The sequence below is a fragment of the Haematobia irritans genome, chromosome 4 (assembly GCF_050003625.1).
Source record: "Haematobia irritans isolate KBUSLIRL chromosome 4, ASM5000362v1, whole genome shotgun sequence".
Classification (NCBI taxonomy): domain Eukaryota; kingdom Metazoa; phylum Arthropoda; class Insecta; order Diptera; family Muscidae; genus Haematobia; species Haematobia irritans.
The window spans coordinates 68,366,884-68,381,336 of NC_134400.1; the positions used below are offsets into that span (position 1 = coordinate 68,366,884).

The 14,453-nt window shown below is 38.1% G+C and overlaps 3 protein-coding genes across 3 annotated transcripts; all 3 read right to left on the bottom strand.

Moving 5' to 3' along the window:
- Nucleotides 1-6,841: 6,841 nt before the first annotated feature.
- LOC142235538 (uncharacterized) lies at nt 6,842-7,543 on the bottom strand. Its single transcript, XM_075306787.1, has one exon. The coding sequence runs from the start codon at nt 7,541-7,543 to the stop codon at nt 6,842-6,844; it is 702 nt and encodes a 233-aa protein (XP_075162902.1).
- Nucleotides 7,544-8,430: 887 nt separating this feature from the next.
- Nucleotides 8,431-9,369, bottom strand: LOC142235539 (uncharacterized). Its single transcript, XM_075306788.1, has one exon. It carries the CDS (start codon nt 9,367-9,369, stop codon nt 8,431-8,433), a length of 939 nt encoding a protein of 312 aa, XP_075162903.1.
- Nucleotides 9,370-9,504: 135 nt separating this feature from the next.
- LOC142235540 (uncharacterized) lies at nt 9,505-11,856 on the bottom strand. Its single transcript, XM_075306789.1, has one exon. The coding sequence runs from the start codon at nt 11,854-11,856 to the stop codon at nt 9,505-9,507; it is 2,352 nt and encodes a 783-aa protein (XP_075162904.1).
- Between the last annotated feature and the right edge of the window lie 2,597 nt (nt 11,857-14,453).

The following is a 14,453-nucleotide window of genomic DNA, read 5'->3' on the forward strand; positions in this document are numbered from 1 at the left end:
CCAGGTGTTAATGAAGCCAGTCGCCCCCGAACCCACAAAGCATGAGTGTAGCGAAAGAGAACAAAAATTGATTTACAGTGAGGATCATGTTAGCAAGTGTCCTGGTGTTGCCACCGGTCAGAACGAAGAAACAATGCCGGATTCTGGCGTAGATACTCCCATATATATGTTTTTCTGATTTCGACAAAAATGGTCAAAATACCAACATTTTCCTTGTCAAATCGCCACTGCTTAGTCGAAAAGTTGTAAAAATGACTCTAATTTTCCTAAACTTCTAATACATATATATCGAACGATAAATCATAAATAAACTTTTGCGAAGTTTCCTTAAAATTGCTTCAGATTTAAATGTCTCACATTTTTATACCCTTCACCACTACTTTGGTACAGGGTATAATAAGTTTGTGCATTTGTATGTAACGCCAAGAAGGAGTAATCATAGACCAACCCTTTAGTATAGGGATCGGCTTAGAATTAAATTCTGAGTCGATTTAGCGATGTTCGTCTGTCTGTCTGTCCGTCTGTCTGTCTGTTGGTGTATTTTTGTGTGCAAAGTACAGCTCGCAGTTTTAGTCCGATTGTCCTAAAATTTGGTATAGGGTCCTGTTTCGGCTCAAAGACGATCCCTATTGATTTTGGAAAAAATCGATTCAGATTTAGATATAGCTGCCATATATATTTTTCACCGATCTGGTCATAATTGGCGTGTATATCAACCGATCTTCCTCAAATTCCGTACATCCGAATATTTTATGAGTCTCGAAAAACTTGCAAAATATCAGCCAAATCGGTTCAGATTTAGATATAGCTCCCATATATAGCTTTCGCCCGATTTACACTCAATTGCCCACAGAGGCCAATTTTTTGCTCCGATTTAGTTGAAATTTTGCACAGGGAGTAGAATTAGCATTGTAGATATGCGTGCCAAATTTGGTTGACATTGGTTCAGATTTAGATATAGCTCCCATATATATGTTTTTTCTGATTTCGACAAAAATGGTCAAAATACCAACATTTGCCTTGTTAAATCGCCACTGCTTAGTCACAAAATTGTAAAAATGACACTAATTATCCTAAACTTCTAATACATATATATCGAGCGATAAATCATAAATAAACTTTTGCGAAGTTTCCTTAAAATTGCTTCAGATTTAAATGTCTCACATTTTTATACCCTTCACCACTACTTTGGTAGAGGGTATAATAAGTTTGTGCATTTGTATGTAACGCCAAGAAGGAGTAATCATAGGCCAACCTTTTAGTATACGGATCGGCTTAGAATTAAATTCTGAGTCGATTTAGCGATGTCCGTCTGTCTGTCTGTCTGTTGGTGTATTTTTGTGTGCAAAATACAGCTCGCAGTTTTAGTCCGATTGTCCTAAAATTTGGTACATCCGAATATTTTATGAGTCTCGAAAAACTTGCAAAATATCAGCCAAATCGGTTCAGATTTAGATATAGCTCCCATATATAGCTTTTGCCCGATTTACACTCAATTGCCCACAGAGGCCAATTTTTTGCTCCGATTTAGTTGAAATTTTGCACAGGGGTAGAATTAGCATTGTAACTATGCGTGCCAAATCTGGTTGAAATCGGTGGTTCAGATTTAGATATAGATCCCATATATAGATTTCGTCCGATTTACACTCAATTGCCCACAGAGGCAAATTTTTTGCTCCGATTTAGTTGAAATTTTGCATAGGGAGTAGAATTAGCTTGTAACTATGCGTGCCAAATTTGGTTGAAATCGGTTCAGATTTGGATATATCACCCATATATAGCTTTCGCCCGATTTACACTCATATGACCACAGAGGCCAATTTTTAACTGCGATTTAGTTGAAATTTTGCACAGGGAGTAGAATTAGCATTGTAGCTATGCGTGCCAAATTTGGTTGACATCGGCTCAGATTTAGATATAGCTTCCATATATATGTTTTCTGATTTCGACAAAATAGTCAAAATACCAACATTTTCCTTGTTAAATCGCCACTGCTTAGTCGAAAAGTTGTAAAAATGACTCTAATTTTCCTAAACTTCTAATACATATATATCGAGCGATAAATCATAAATAAACTTTTGCGAAGTTCCCTTAAAATTGCTTCAAATTTAAATGTTTCCCATATTTATACCCTTCACCACTACTGTGGTACAGGGCATATAAAGTTTGTGCATTTGTATGTAACGCCAAGAAGGAGTAATCATAGACCAACCTTTTAGTATACGGATCGGCTTAGAATTAAATTCTGAGTCGTTTTAGCGATGTCCGTCTGTCTGTCTCTCAGTCCGTCTGCCTGTCTGTCTGTTGATGTATTTTTGTGTGCAAAGTACAGCTCGCAGTTTTAGTCCGTTTGTCCTAAAATTTGGTATAGGGTCCTGTTTCGGCTCAAAGACGATCCCTATTGATTTTGGAAAAAATCGATTCAGATTTAGATATAGCTGCCATATATATTTTTCACCGATCTGGTCATAATTGGCGTGTATATCAACCGATCTTCCTCAAATTCCGTACATCCGAATATTTTATGAGTCTCGCACAACTTGCGAAATATCAGCCAAATCGGTTCAGATTTAGATATAGCTCCCATATATATGTTTTTTCTGATTTCGACAAAAATGGTCAAAATACCAACATTTGCCTTGTTAAATCGCCACTGCTTAGTCGAAAAGTTGTAAAAATTACTCTAATTTTCCTAAACTTCTAATACATATATATCGAGCGATAAATGATAAATAAACTTTTGCGAAGTTTCCTTAAAATTGCTTCAGATTTAAATGTTTCCCATATTTATACCCTTAACCACTACTGTCATACAGGGTATAATAAGTTTGTGCATTTGTATGTAACGCCAAGAAGGAGTAATACACCAACTTTTTAGTATACGGATCGGCTTAGGATTAAATTCTGAGTCGATTTAGCGATGTCCGTCTCTCTGTCTGTTGGTGTATTTTTGTGTGCAAAGTACAGCTCGCAGTTTTAGTACGATTGTCCTAAAATTTGGTATAAGGTCCGGTTCCGGCTCAAAGACGATCCCTATTGATTTTGGAAAAAAATCGATTCAGATTTAGATATAGCTGCCATATATATTTTTTACCGATCTGGTCATAATTGGCGTGTATATCAACCGATATACCTCAAATTCCGTACATCCGAATATTTTATGAGTCTCGCAAAACTTGCAAAATATCAGCCAAATCGGTTCAGATTTAGATATAGCTCCCATATATAGCTTTCGCCCGATGTACACTCAATTGCCCACAGAGGCCAATTTTTTGCTCCGATTTAGTTGAAATTTTGCACAGGGAGTAGACTTAGCATTGTAACTATGCGTGCCAAATATGGTTGAAATCGGTTCAGATTTGGATGTATCTCCCATATATATAGCTTTCGCCCGATTTACACTCATATGACCACAGAGGCCAATTTTTAACTCCGATTTAGTTGAAATTGTGCACAGGGAGTAGAATTAGCATTGTAGCTATACGTGCCAAATTTGGTTGAAATCGGTTCAGATTTAGATATATCTCCCATATATAGCTTTCGCCCGATTTACACTCATATGACCACAGAGGCCAATTTTTAACTCCGATTTAGTTGAAATTTTTCACAGGGAGTAGAATTAGCATTGTAGCTATACGTGTCAAATTTGGTTGAAATCGGTTCAGATTTAGATATATCTCCCATATATAGCTTTCGCCCGATTTACACTCATATGACCACAGAGGCCAATTTTTAACTCCGATTTAGTTGAAATTTTGCACAGGGAGTAGAATTAGCATTGTAGCTATGCGAGCCAAATTTGGTTGACATCGGTTCAGATTTAGATATAGCTCCCATATATATGTTTTCTGATTTCGACAAAAATGGTCAAAATACCAACATTTCCCTTGTCAAATCGCCACTGCTTAGTCGAAAAGTTGTAAAAATGACTCTAATTTTCCTAAACTTCTAATACATATATATCGAGCGATAAATCATAAATAAACTTTTGCGAAGTTTCCTTAAAATTGCTTCAGATTTAAATGTTTCCCATATTTATACCCCTCACCGCCACTGTGGTACAGGGCATATAAAGTTTGTGCGTTTGTATGTAACGCCAAGAAAGAGTAATCATAGACCAACCTTTTAGTATACGGATCGGCTTAGAATTAAATTCAGAGTCGATTTAGCGATGTCCGCCTGTCTGTCTGTCTGTCTGTTGGTGTATTTTTGTGTGCAAAGTACAGCTGGCAGTTTTAGTCCGATTGTCCTAAAATTTGATATAGGGTCCTGTTTCGGCTCAAAGACGAATCCTAATATTTTATGAGTCTCGAAAAACTTGCAAAATATCAGCCAAATCGGTTCAGATTTAGATATATCTCCCATAAATATATAGCTTTCGCCCAATTTACACTCATATGACCACAGAGGCCAATTTTTAACTCCGATTTAGTTGAGATTTTGCACAGAGAGTAGAATTAGCATTGTTGCTATGCGTGCCAAATTTGGTTGACATTGGTTCAGATTTAGATATAGTTCCTATATATATGTTTTTCTGATTTCGACAAAAATGGGCAAAATACCCACATTCTCCTTGTCAAATCGCCACTGCTTAGTCGAAAAGTTGTAAAAATGACACTAATTATCCTAAACTTCCAATACATATATATCGAGCGATAAATCATAAATAAACTTTGAACAGAATTTGATAGACTTCTACAAAATCTATAGACTAAAAATTTATGTAGTTAGTAAAAAAATATGGGAAACATTTAAATCTGAAGCAATTTTAAGGAAACTTCGCAAAAGTTTATTTATGATTTATCGCTCGATATATATGTGAATTGATGGGATGGATTTAGGTAGCAGTCTACTTGGAGAATAAATGAGACATCACATGAGCCACAAGTTGCCACAATATCGCAATAACAAAATAGTATTGTAGAATTGATTAATCCAGACAATCAAATGGGGAAAAAATGAAATAGAAACCAAGAAACGAATTAGGATTTTTTGGATAATTTACGATTTATTTTTCTTGAGCTATTAGTCTTACCGCAGCGGTGGTTGATGAACAATTAGCGCATAAAAAACTCTTATATCGGAAGTAACGATTTCAGTACAACTGTCAGAATTCGATAATTATTTGCTACGAGCGACGATAACTAATATTTGTTATTAAACTTGGTTTTTATTGGGATTTTGGTATTAAATTTTAGGGATTCGCATTTTGGGCAATTGTTGAAAATTTTTAACTAAAATAGTTTGTACGGTTTGACATAACCAATACCGCCCGCCTTGCAGCGCAGCTGCAATGAAGCAGAAAAGACAATCGTACATCGCTCTTTACTTCCAATCGCTACTTATTTCTATAATGAAATTCTTAGTAAATATTTCAGGTGTTAAAAATTGTTAGATAATTCAAGTTTATAGTTTTAATTCCAACTTAATGTAGAAATGAAATATGTCTTATATTCTAGGAATTCAATATGTAAATTCAGAAAATATCTAATCTATACTAAATATAAGTAAGTTCAATTTATGTTAGTTTACATTTGACTGCTTTGTACTTTAGAGAGAGTGCAGATTATTAATTTTCCATTTCTTCGTATTGTGTTTTTTTTTTTTGTGCGATACTAATTCATTTAGAAAAGAGACCGTATATAGCCCACCCAAAAACAGTGTTTTGAGCAGTTGGGAGCCCAGGACGACAAAGAATTCCTTCACTGATGATTGTCGCGTAGAGGTCGGCACCAAAAATTATATCGACTGGACTTGGTTGAAAGAATTCATTATCAGCCAAAACAATATTATGAAATTTATCCCTCAAGGACTCAGGTATAGGCTCGCTTGGGCTGGACATTGATATTCGGTTATTCATTTCGAGGATTGTTTGGATTTGGACAATTTCATCATGCACGGACATCAAAGTTAATGGGCAAATAGTTTCGTCATCAAGCTGGAGGGTAGTGAGATTGAAATTATCAATAGCTTTTGAAGATATGCAGCTTGCCCGAGCTCCTGTATTCAACAGGCATCGAACGACTCTTTCTCCTTTCTTTGTAAGGATTTTAACAATAATAGTTGGCAGTAGCGTGATTGCATCTTGTTTTAGAATGGCAGAGAGAGAAGTGCTTTCTGCCGGTGTCGATGATTTTGAACGTGGTTTTTTATTATCTTCATTTTTTACTTTAAAGGCTGCTCTAGATGTTGAGGGCCTAGGGCTGTCGGACTCTTGTGTGGGGGTTTTAGACCGAGTTCGAGTATGTGAGTGGAGAAGGTTGTGATGCTTCTTATGACAAATCCTACACCCGGTTCTGGTAAAACATGCACCTTCGGAATGTGTGTGTGCTAGACAATTCACACAGTACCCATACTTTTTAACTATTCGCTCTCGCTGAGTGATATTTAGGTCCATAAACCGTGGACATCGGCGTAGGCCATGTGGCAATCTGCAAATCCTACAGGTGAATAACTTTCTACCATTAATTTTGCGAGTATTTGTCTTCTTTTCTCCTTTACCGGGCATGGTTAACTACAAAATTGACTAATTTAATACAGGATTGGACGTAGTCGTAGTATAAATTTCCGAGAAGTTGAGGATGCAAGACAGCTAATCACTTTCGGTAGGTAGGATAACCAATTTTACAATTGGTCTTGTGATAACTCCTCTTTCAGTTTTAATATCGGCGACCCGTACCCTTTTGTCGGTACCCTCATATATCTTTGATACTCTACCAAGACGCCACGAATTGGGAGGAGTATTTTCCTCTCTAACTACCACTAACATATCTTCCTTTATATTATCGGTTGGTCTTTTCCATTTATTTCGTTTATGGAGCTCTTTTAGATACTCATCTTTTCAGCGAGTGCAGAAATGCTGATGAATCGCTTTAACCCTTTGCCATCGATTAACCAATGACATAGGGGCTTCCCGAATATTGGGTTCGATTGGAGCTAAAACTGGAGAACCTATGAGGAAGTGTCCCGGAGTAAGAGCATCAAAATCGGAAGGCTCTTGGGACATAGGCGACAGAGGACGAGAGTTGAGGCAAGCTTCGATTCTGGATAGCAATGTCTGAAACTCTTCGAAAGAATATTTTGAGTTCCCTGCAACTTTTCGGAAATGTAATTTGAAGCTTTTTACTCCAGCTTCCCAGAGGCCCCCCATATGGGGTGCCCCAGGCGGAATAAAATGCCAGGATATATTTTGGTACGCAAAACCAGAAGATACAGCGTTTTTGGAAGATTGGATGCACTCTCGAGCCAGTATTTTTGAGGCACCCACAAAGGTGGTGCCGTTATCTGAATGGATATGCAAAGGGCACCCTCGACGTGATATGAATCTATCAAATGCTGCTAAAAAGGACGAAGTGGAAAGATCTGACGTCGTTTCGAGGTGTATCGCTTTTGTTGCGAAGCAAACGAATACACACACATAACCTTTGGTTATGATGCATCCTCTGCCCGCATAGTTCTTTATGTCAAATGGCCCTGCGAAATCAAGGCCAGTATGTGAAAATGGACGTGAGAAGTCTGCTCTTTCAGGAGGGAGAGCAGCCATAAGTTGAGATTGACATCTACGTTTATATAAAATACATGGTTTGCACTTGTTTATTGTGGATTTTATTAAGTTCTTCACCTTCGGGATCCAGAACTGCACTCTAATCAGCCGTGTTAGCGAAATGGTTACCACCGTGAAGCGAAATTTCATGTATGAAACGGACTAAAAGACGGGAGAACTGGCAATTGTAAGGTAATATAACCGGATGTCGTTCATTGTAAGTTAAAGAGGGGGATGCGGCCAACCTCCCACAAATTCGCAAAACCCCTTCGGAATCACAAAATGGATTGAGGTTCAATAAAGGACTGGACTTAAGGATTGGCCTCTTCAAAGATAAGGACGAGTATTCGTTAGGAAAGTATGCCTTTTGACTAGTTGTAATTAATTTAGTTTGGGGCATGGAAATTTCGGAAGATGATAAAACGGTTGAACTAGTGTGGAAATTAGAGCGATACTTCGGATGTGTACTAAAGTAGAATCTATATATATACGCAATTACTCTCAGTGCCCTGGAGAATGAAGAAAATCTATCAAGGATATCTTCGAATTTTTCGAAAAAGGCGAAGTTGACTTTTATAGATTTACGTTCTATTTGCAGGTCCTCCGAGGAATAGTCCGTAGTAATGGGCCATGAATCCATGGGGGTTCTAAGCCAGATTGGTCCCTGCCACCATAGATTAGTATCTAAGAGATCACTAGGATAAACACCCCTACTCGCCAAATCTGCAGGGTTGCATTCGGAGCTGACATGTCCCCAATTGCAGGGGTTGGTAATCTCTACAATTTTCGATACTCTATTAGCCACGAATGTGGCCCAAAAACATGGGGGTTTGGATAACCACGACAGTACTATTGTTGAATCTGTCCAACAATATACAGAATAACACTCAATGCCTAGTTGTGGAATTATGCATCATTTCTGCTAATAAGGTAGCACCACATAATTCCAAACGAGGAATGGAAAGAGTTTTTATTGGCGCCACCCTAGTTTTGGATGAAACGAGAGTTGTCGAAATGCCTTTGTCAGTCTCGATGCGGACGTAAAGAACTCCGGCGTATGCCTTCTCAGAGGCGTCACAAAAGCCATGAAATGTAATATTACAATTAGGAACATACTGAAACCATCGAGGAATTCTTAGCGAATTGATTGCCATATATTTCTCACGAAATAATTTCCATTGAGAAAGAATTGCAGGAGGAATGACCTCGTCCCACTCTGTCTTCTCTATCCAAATTTTCTGCATTATTATTTTCGCAATTATAATACACGGCGATAACCAACCAGCTGGGTCAAAAAGTTTCGAAATTTGTGATAAAACTTCTCTTTTGGAAAAGGAATTCGTCTCTGGGAATGATTGTATAGAAAAGTAAAAACAATCAGACAACGCATTCCAACGAATGCCTAATGTTTTCGCTGTGCTGCGGTCATCAAATCGTAAAAAATCGTCGCACAACAGATCCTCAGATGGAATGTCGGATATGACTTCTTTGGAGTTCGAAGTCCATTTCCGCATTTGGAAACCTGCTGAACCCAGAGTCCGCACCAACTGAACTCGCGCCTCAATTGCCTCAGCAACTGAATGCGCTCCCACTAACGCATCGTCTACATACATGGATTTCCGTAGAATATCGCTCGCCAAAGGATACACCGATTGTACATCGTCAGCCAATCGTAAAAGCGTCCGTATCGCCAAATATGGAGCGCAGTTTATACCAAATGTCACCGTTTTTAACTCGTAGTCCTGGATGGGCAAATTAAGGTCTTTCCGGAAAAGAATTTTCTGAAACCGGGAATGGTCAGGATCTACCAAAATTTGTCGATACATCTTTGAAATGTCGCCATTAAATAAAAATGGTAGAACCTCCACTTCAAAATGACTACTGTTAAATCCTTTTGAAGTACAGGCCCAGTGTACAAAACGTCATTAAGACTTGTACCGTTGGATGTGGCCGAGGAGGCGTTAAATACGACTTTTACTTTTATAGTCGTGCACGGCGTGATGTGGGAGATAATATAATGACTCGTTGGAAACTGAGGAATTGGGTATTGAAACCCTACGCATATGATTTAATAGGAGGTATTCCTCAAGGACATTGTCATATTCTGACTTCAAAGCTGGAGTTCGAAGCAGACGAGCTTCATTCCTATAGAATTGGGCCAAGGAGTTATTTCTGGATTCCCCAAGATTGATTATATTTGGAAAATTCTCCCTAAATGGGAGAGAAACTATATAACGACCATTCTCGTCACGTTTTGTTGTTCGGAGGTATAATTTCTCACAAAATTCGTCCTCTGGGGATAAGAGTCTCTTTCTCGGAAGTTCCTCCACCTCCCAAAAACGAGAAATCTCTTTGTCTAAAGAGATTTCGTTGAAATAGGAAACAACAGTAGATGACTTGATATCGGATTGGATGGGTCCCATAAGGATCCATCCAAATATTGTCTCTTGGGCCAACAATGTGCCACAGACGTGATTCTGGATACCAGACAACATAATAAGAGGAAGGATGTCTGCACCGATCAGTATATCGATTTTGGAACTCTTGAAGAAGTGTGGATCGGCCAGTGGTATGTCTGGAAGCGTTGGAAGGGAATCGGGATCTATAGCCTTTGATGGTAGGCTTCCCGAAAGATGCGGTACTACCAAAGCCGTTGTAGAAACTTCTGCGTCATTACTAATAGTAGAACGCAAAGTAATGTTGCATTCCTTTTGAACTGACGCAGATAGCGTATTGTTCAGGCCTGAAATATTCGCATTGGTACGTTTAGATGGAAGTTTGATAAAATTAAAAAGCTTCTCTGCTATGAATGTATCTTCAGACCCCGAATCTACTAAAGGTCTCGCCTTGTAGGTAATTCCATTATGAATTATATTAACAAGAGCTGTACCCAGCAGGACACCTCTACATTGGGATGAAAAACAGGACAGAACATTGCTACCTGGAGAATTCGTGGACTGTGAGGAATACGATATGGGTGCAGATGTAGAGGTATTCGCCGTCTGGTCCTGCCCTGAATTCGGTGTGGATAAAGTATTCGTACTGTTCTCCCCTTTATGAAGAAGTGTGTTGTGCTTTTTCTTACACTTGAAGCAAGAAAACTTGCTTGTGCAATTTCTAGCAGAATGGACTTTCGAAAAGCAATTTATGCATAGATTGCTTTTCTTTATCTCAGTGTATCTCTGAGTGGGTGTCATCTGTAAAAATTTCGGACATTTACGGATAGTATGGGCCTCATTCGGGCATAAATGACACTTAGGCTCAGTAACCTTTGTCTGGAAAGCGCAAACGTTACTAGAACCTTTTTTAGTCATAGGCCTGTGGATATTCTTTTGGTCCGGTTTGGGAGTAGATGCATTAACATTTACTGTTTTCCTGATTTCGGACACGGACTCAAGCGTTCTGTGTCTGTCCGTCAGGAAAGCGTCCAAATTAGCCCACCTAGGAATGGTTGATTTATTTGAAAGAGTCTGCTCCCATGATGTGAGAGTTAAATTTGGGAGGCAATTGGAACATACGAATACAAATATTGCATCCCAAGTCTCGACATTTACCTCATACAGCTTTAACAAGCCGATGCAAGAGTTGATATCTCGTTGCAATGTCTTGAGAGCCGTTGGTGTTTCATTTGGAATGGGGGAAAGACTGAACAACTTCTTAAGCTGAATGTTTATTAAGACCCTCCTGTTTTCGTAACGGGAGCAAAGATTCGTCCAGGCTACGTGAAAGTTGTCATCCGTCAAGGGTACTTTGCTCACTATGTCATGAGCTGCTCCTTTTGTTTTCTGTCTCAAGTGGAAAAGTTTTTCCACTGAGCTAAGCCTCGGATTCTTAATGCACACTGCATTAAATATATCTCGAAAGGTGGGCCAAAGCGAGTAGTCCCCACTGAATATGGGTATCTCGCATGGCGGTAGCTTGAATCCGAAACTAGACAAGGCGTCCGATTTTGGGACTGGAGTAGTAGAAGCGGAGAGTTCATCAATAAGCTCCCGTCGTCGCGTATTGCAGCGGCAATAAGTGACGTAAGCGCTGGTGTATTTATGCCTCACAGTATCGAGTTCCGAGCATTCCCCAGAATCATCCTTCGAATCTCCCTTGGAACCATCTTCGCCCTCATTAGCCTGTTTCTCCTCTTCAATATCAGCCAAAAACAACTCATAAGCATATTTAAGCCTTTCCCATATAGAGGTGAGTTCCTCTTTGTGCACTTCGAGTGAGTGAACAGAAGACATAGGAAAGTCCTTTCCATTCAAACTTGCCTCGAAGACCACAAGGTTATCGGCAACCCGAATGAATCGATCCAGTGACATGTTGAATGAACAAAGACGAGTCGTGGGGTGAAAAGGGGATACGAGCCCTAAGGATAAATCCGTTACCAAGAGAAGTTCCCAAAATCGTGATCGTGAAGAGAAGCTAGAGGGAAACTAATATATATGTCCCTTTCGAAAATCTCGAAAGTAAACGGATCAAAATGATACAGATTTAAGGTTTCCAAGCAGCTTTCTACTAGTGAGACTCTCTTTTGTATCAACTAATCGACAGGATACCAGCAGTATGGTAAATGCTGTCCTTAGCTTGCAGGAAACTATATATCGAGTAGATTTATATAAAGTATATTTTTTTATATACTTTATATAGTAAATAGAATACTTCGCTTAAAGTAGAAATTTTCCGGTCAATAAGAAGAAATCAATCCCCCCATAACCGAACGTAACCGTCAAAAAAGTACAAAGGAATATAGTAAACAGTGTATATATAAAAGCGGAAAATTTCCGGTCAATACTCGTAAGAAGAAATCAATCCCCACATAACCGAACGTTATTGCCAAAAGTGTACAAAAGAATCTCTCTAAAGACCGAAGAAAATCATTAAAAAATATCTGGACCAACTAAACATAATACGACAGTGTCATGTAAACACTGAAATCATAAAAATGCAGTTTCAATGAAATTCACACTGAACCGATTGAAACAACTCCAGTGTAGTATTCACTTGGAAAAAATATATCTCCGTTCATAGATTAAAATTATCAACCCATACCACAACTACGTATTTCTCGCAAATGCAGATAAAAATAAAAAAATCAATCCATACTAAAAATTTTGATGTTAAAATCAACAGGTTTGGAAAAAGTGTGTTGGGATGCTGAAGACTTTCAATAGAAAGTAGACGAAAAGAAAGTAGGCAGTCAGCTGGAAGGGTCGTTGAACTTTGCTGACTTTCGTTCCTATTTAAAAAAAAAATAAAGAAACAATATGAAATTTGAAACAAAATATTTATAGGTGTGATGGTCTCTACCGTCAGAGAGGAGAAATATGTCGCTAAGATGCGTCAAGCGAAAAACAAGGACAGATATAGGTGAGAAAGATGGTGATATATAGCTAGGGATTCCAAACTATGAATTGTTTAAATCAATTTGCGAGATTCGGGTAACTTCTTGAAATGTACGTAAAAGTCGTTCCTGAAAACGTCTGGTAACTCCCTGTGCAAAATTTCAACTAAATCGGAAATAAAAATTGGCCTCTGTGGTCATATGAGTGCAAATCGGGCGAAAGCTATATATGGCAGATATATCCAAATCTGAACCGATTTCAACCAAATTTGGCAGGCATGGTTACAATGCTAATTCGACTCCCTATGCAAAATTTCAACCAAATTGGAGCAAAAAATTTGCCTCTGAGTGTAAATCGGGCGAAAGCTATATATGGGAGCTATATCTAAATTTGAACCGATTTGGCTGATATTTTGCAAGTTTTTCGAGACACATAAAATATTCGGATGTACGCAATTTGAAGAAGATAGGTTTATATACACGCCAATTATGACCAGATCGGTGAAAAATATATATGGCAGCTATATCTAAATCTGAACCGATTTTTCAACACGGATCGTCTTTGAGCCGACACAGGACCCTATACCAAATTTTAGGACAATCGGAATAAAACTGCGAGATGTACTTTGCACACAAAAATACACCAACAGACAGAAAGACAGACAGACAGATAGACGGACACCGCTAACTAGACTCAGAATTTAATTCTAAGACTATCGGTATACTAAACGATGGGTCTCAGACTTTTCCTTCTTGGCATTACATACAAATGAACAAACTTATTATACCCTGTACCACAGTAGTGGTGAAGGGTATAATTAATTTTTTTTAGGTTTTGAGTGGATTATTAAATTTCTTGGGTTGGTCATGAATTAAAGTCATTTTCTCTCTAGGACGCATATTTAAGGAGATATGGGCAAAATAAGTTTTTCATATAAAAATTGCAATTTTATTGGATTATTAAATTGTTTGGGGTGGTCACGAATTAAAGTCCTTTTCGCTCTAGGACGCGTATATACGAAGATATGGGCAAAAGCAATTTTTAATATAAAAATTAAATTTCTTTTTAGGTTTTGGGTGGATTTTTCAATATTTTGGGGTGGTCACGAATTAAAGTATTTTCGCTCTAGAACGCTTAGTTTGGGAGATATGGGCAAAATAAGTGTTTCATATAAAAATTTAATTTTTTTAGGTTTTGGGTGGATTTTACATTTTTGGGGTGTTACTAATTAAAGTCCTTTTCGCTCTAGGACGCATATTTAAGGAGATATGGGCAAAATAAGTTTTTCAGATAAAAATTTGAATTTTTTGTAGGTTTTTGGAGGATTATTCAATTTTTTTTTGGGGGGGGGGTGTCATGAATTAAAGCCCTTTTCGCTCTAGGGCGCTTAGTTTAGGAATATGGGCAAAGTAAGTTTTTCATATAAAAATTTAAATTTTTTTAGGTTTTGGTGGATTTGTCAACTTTTTGGGGGGACTCTAGGACGCATATTTAAGGAGATATGGGCAAAAGTAATTTTTCATATAAAAATTGCAATATTTTAGGTTTTGAGTGGATTATTAAATTTTTTGGGG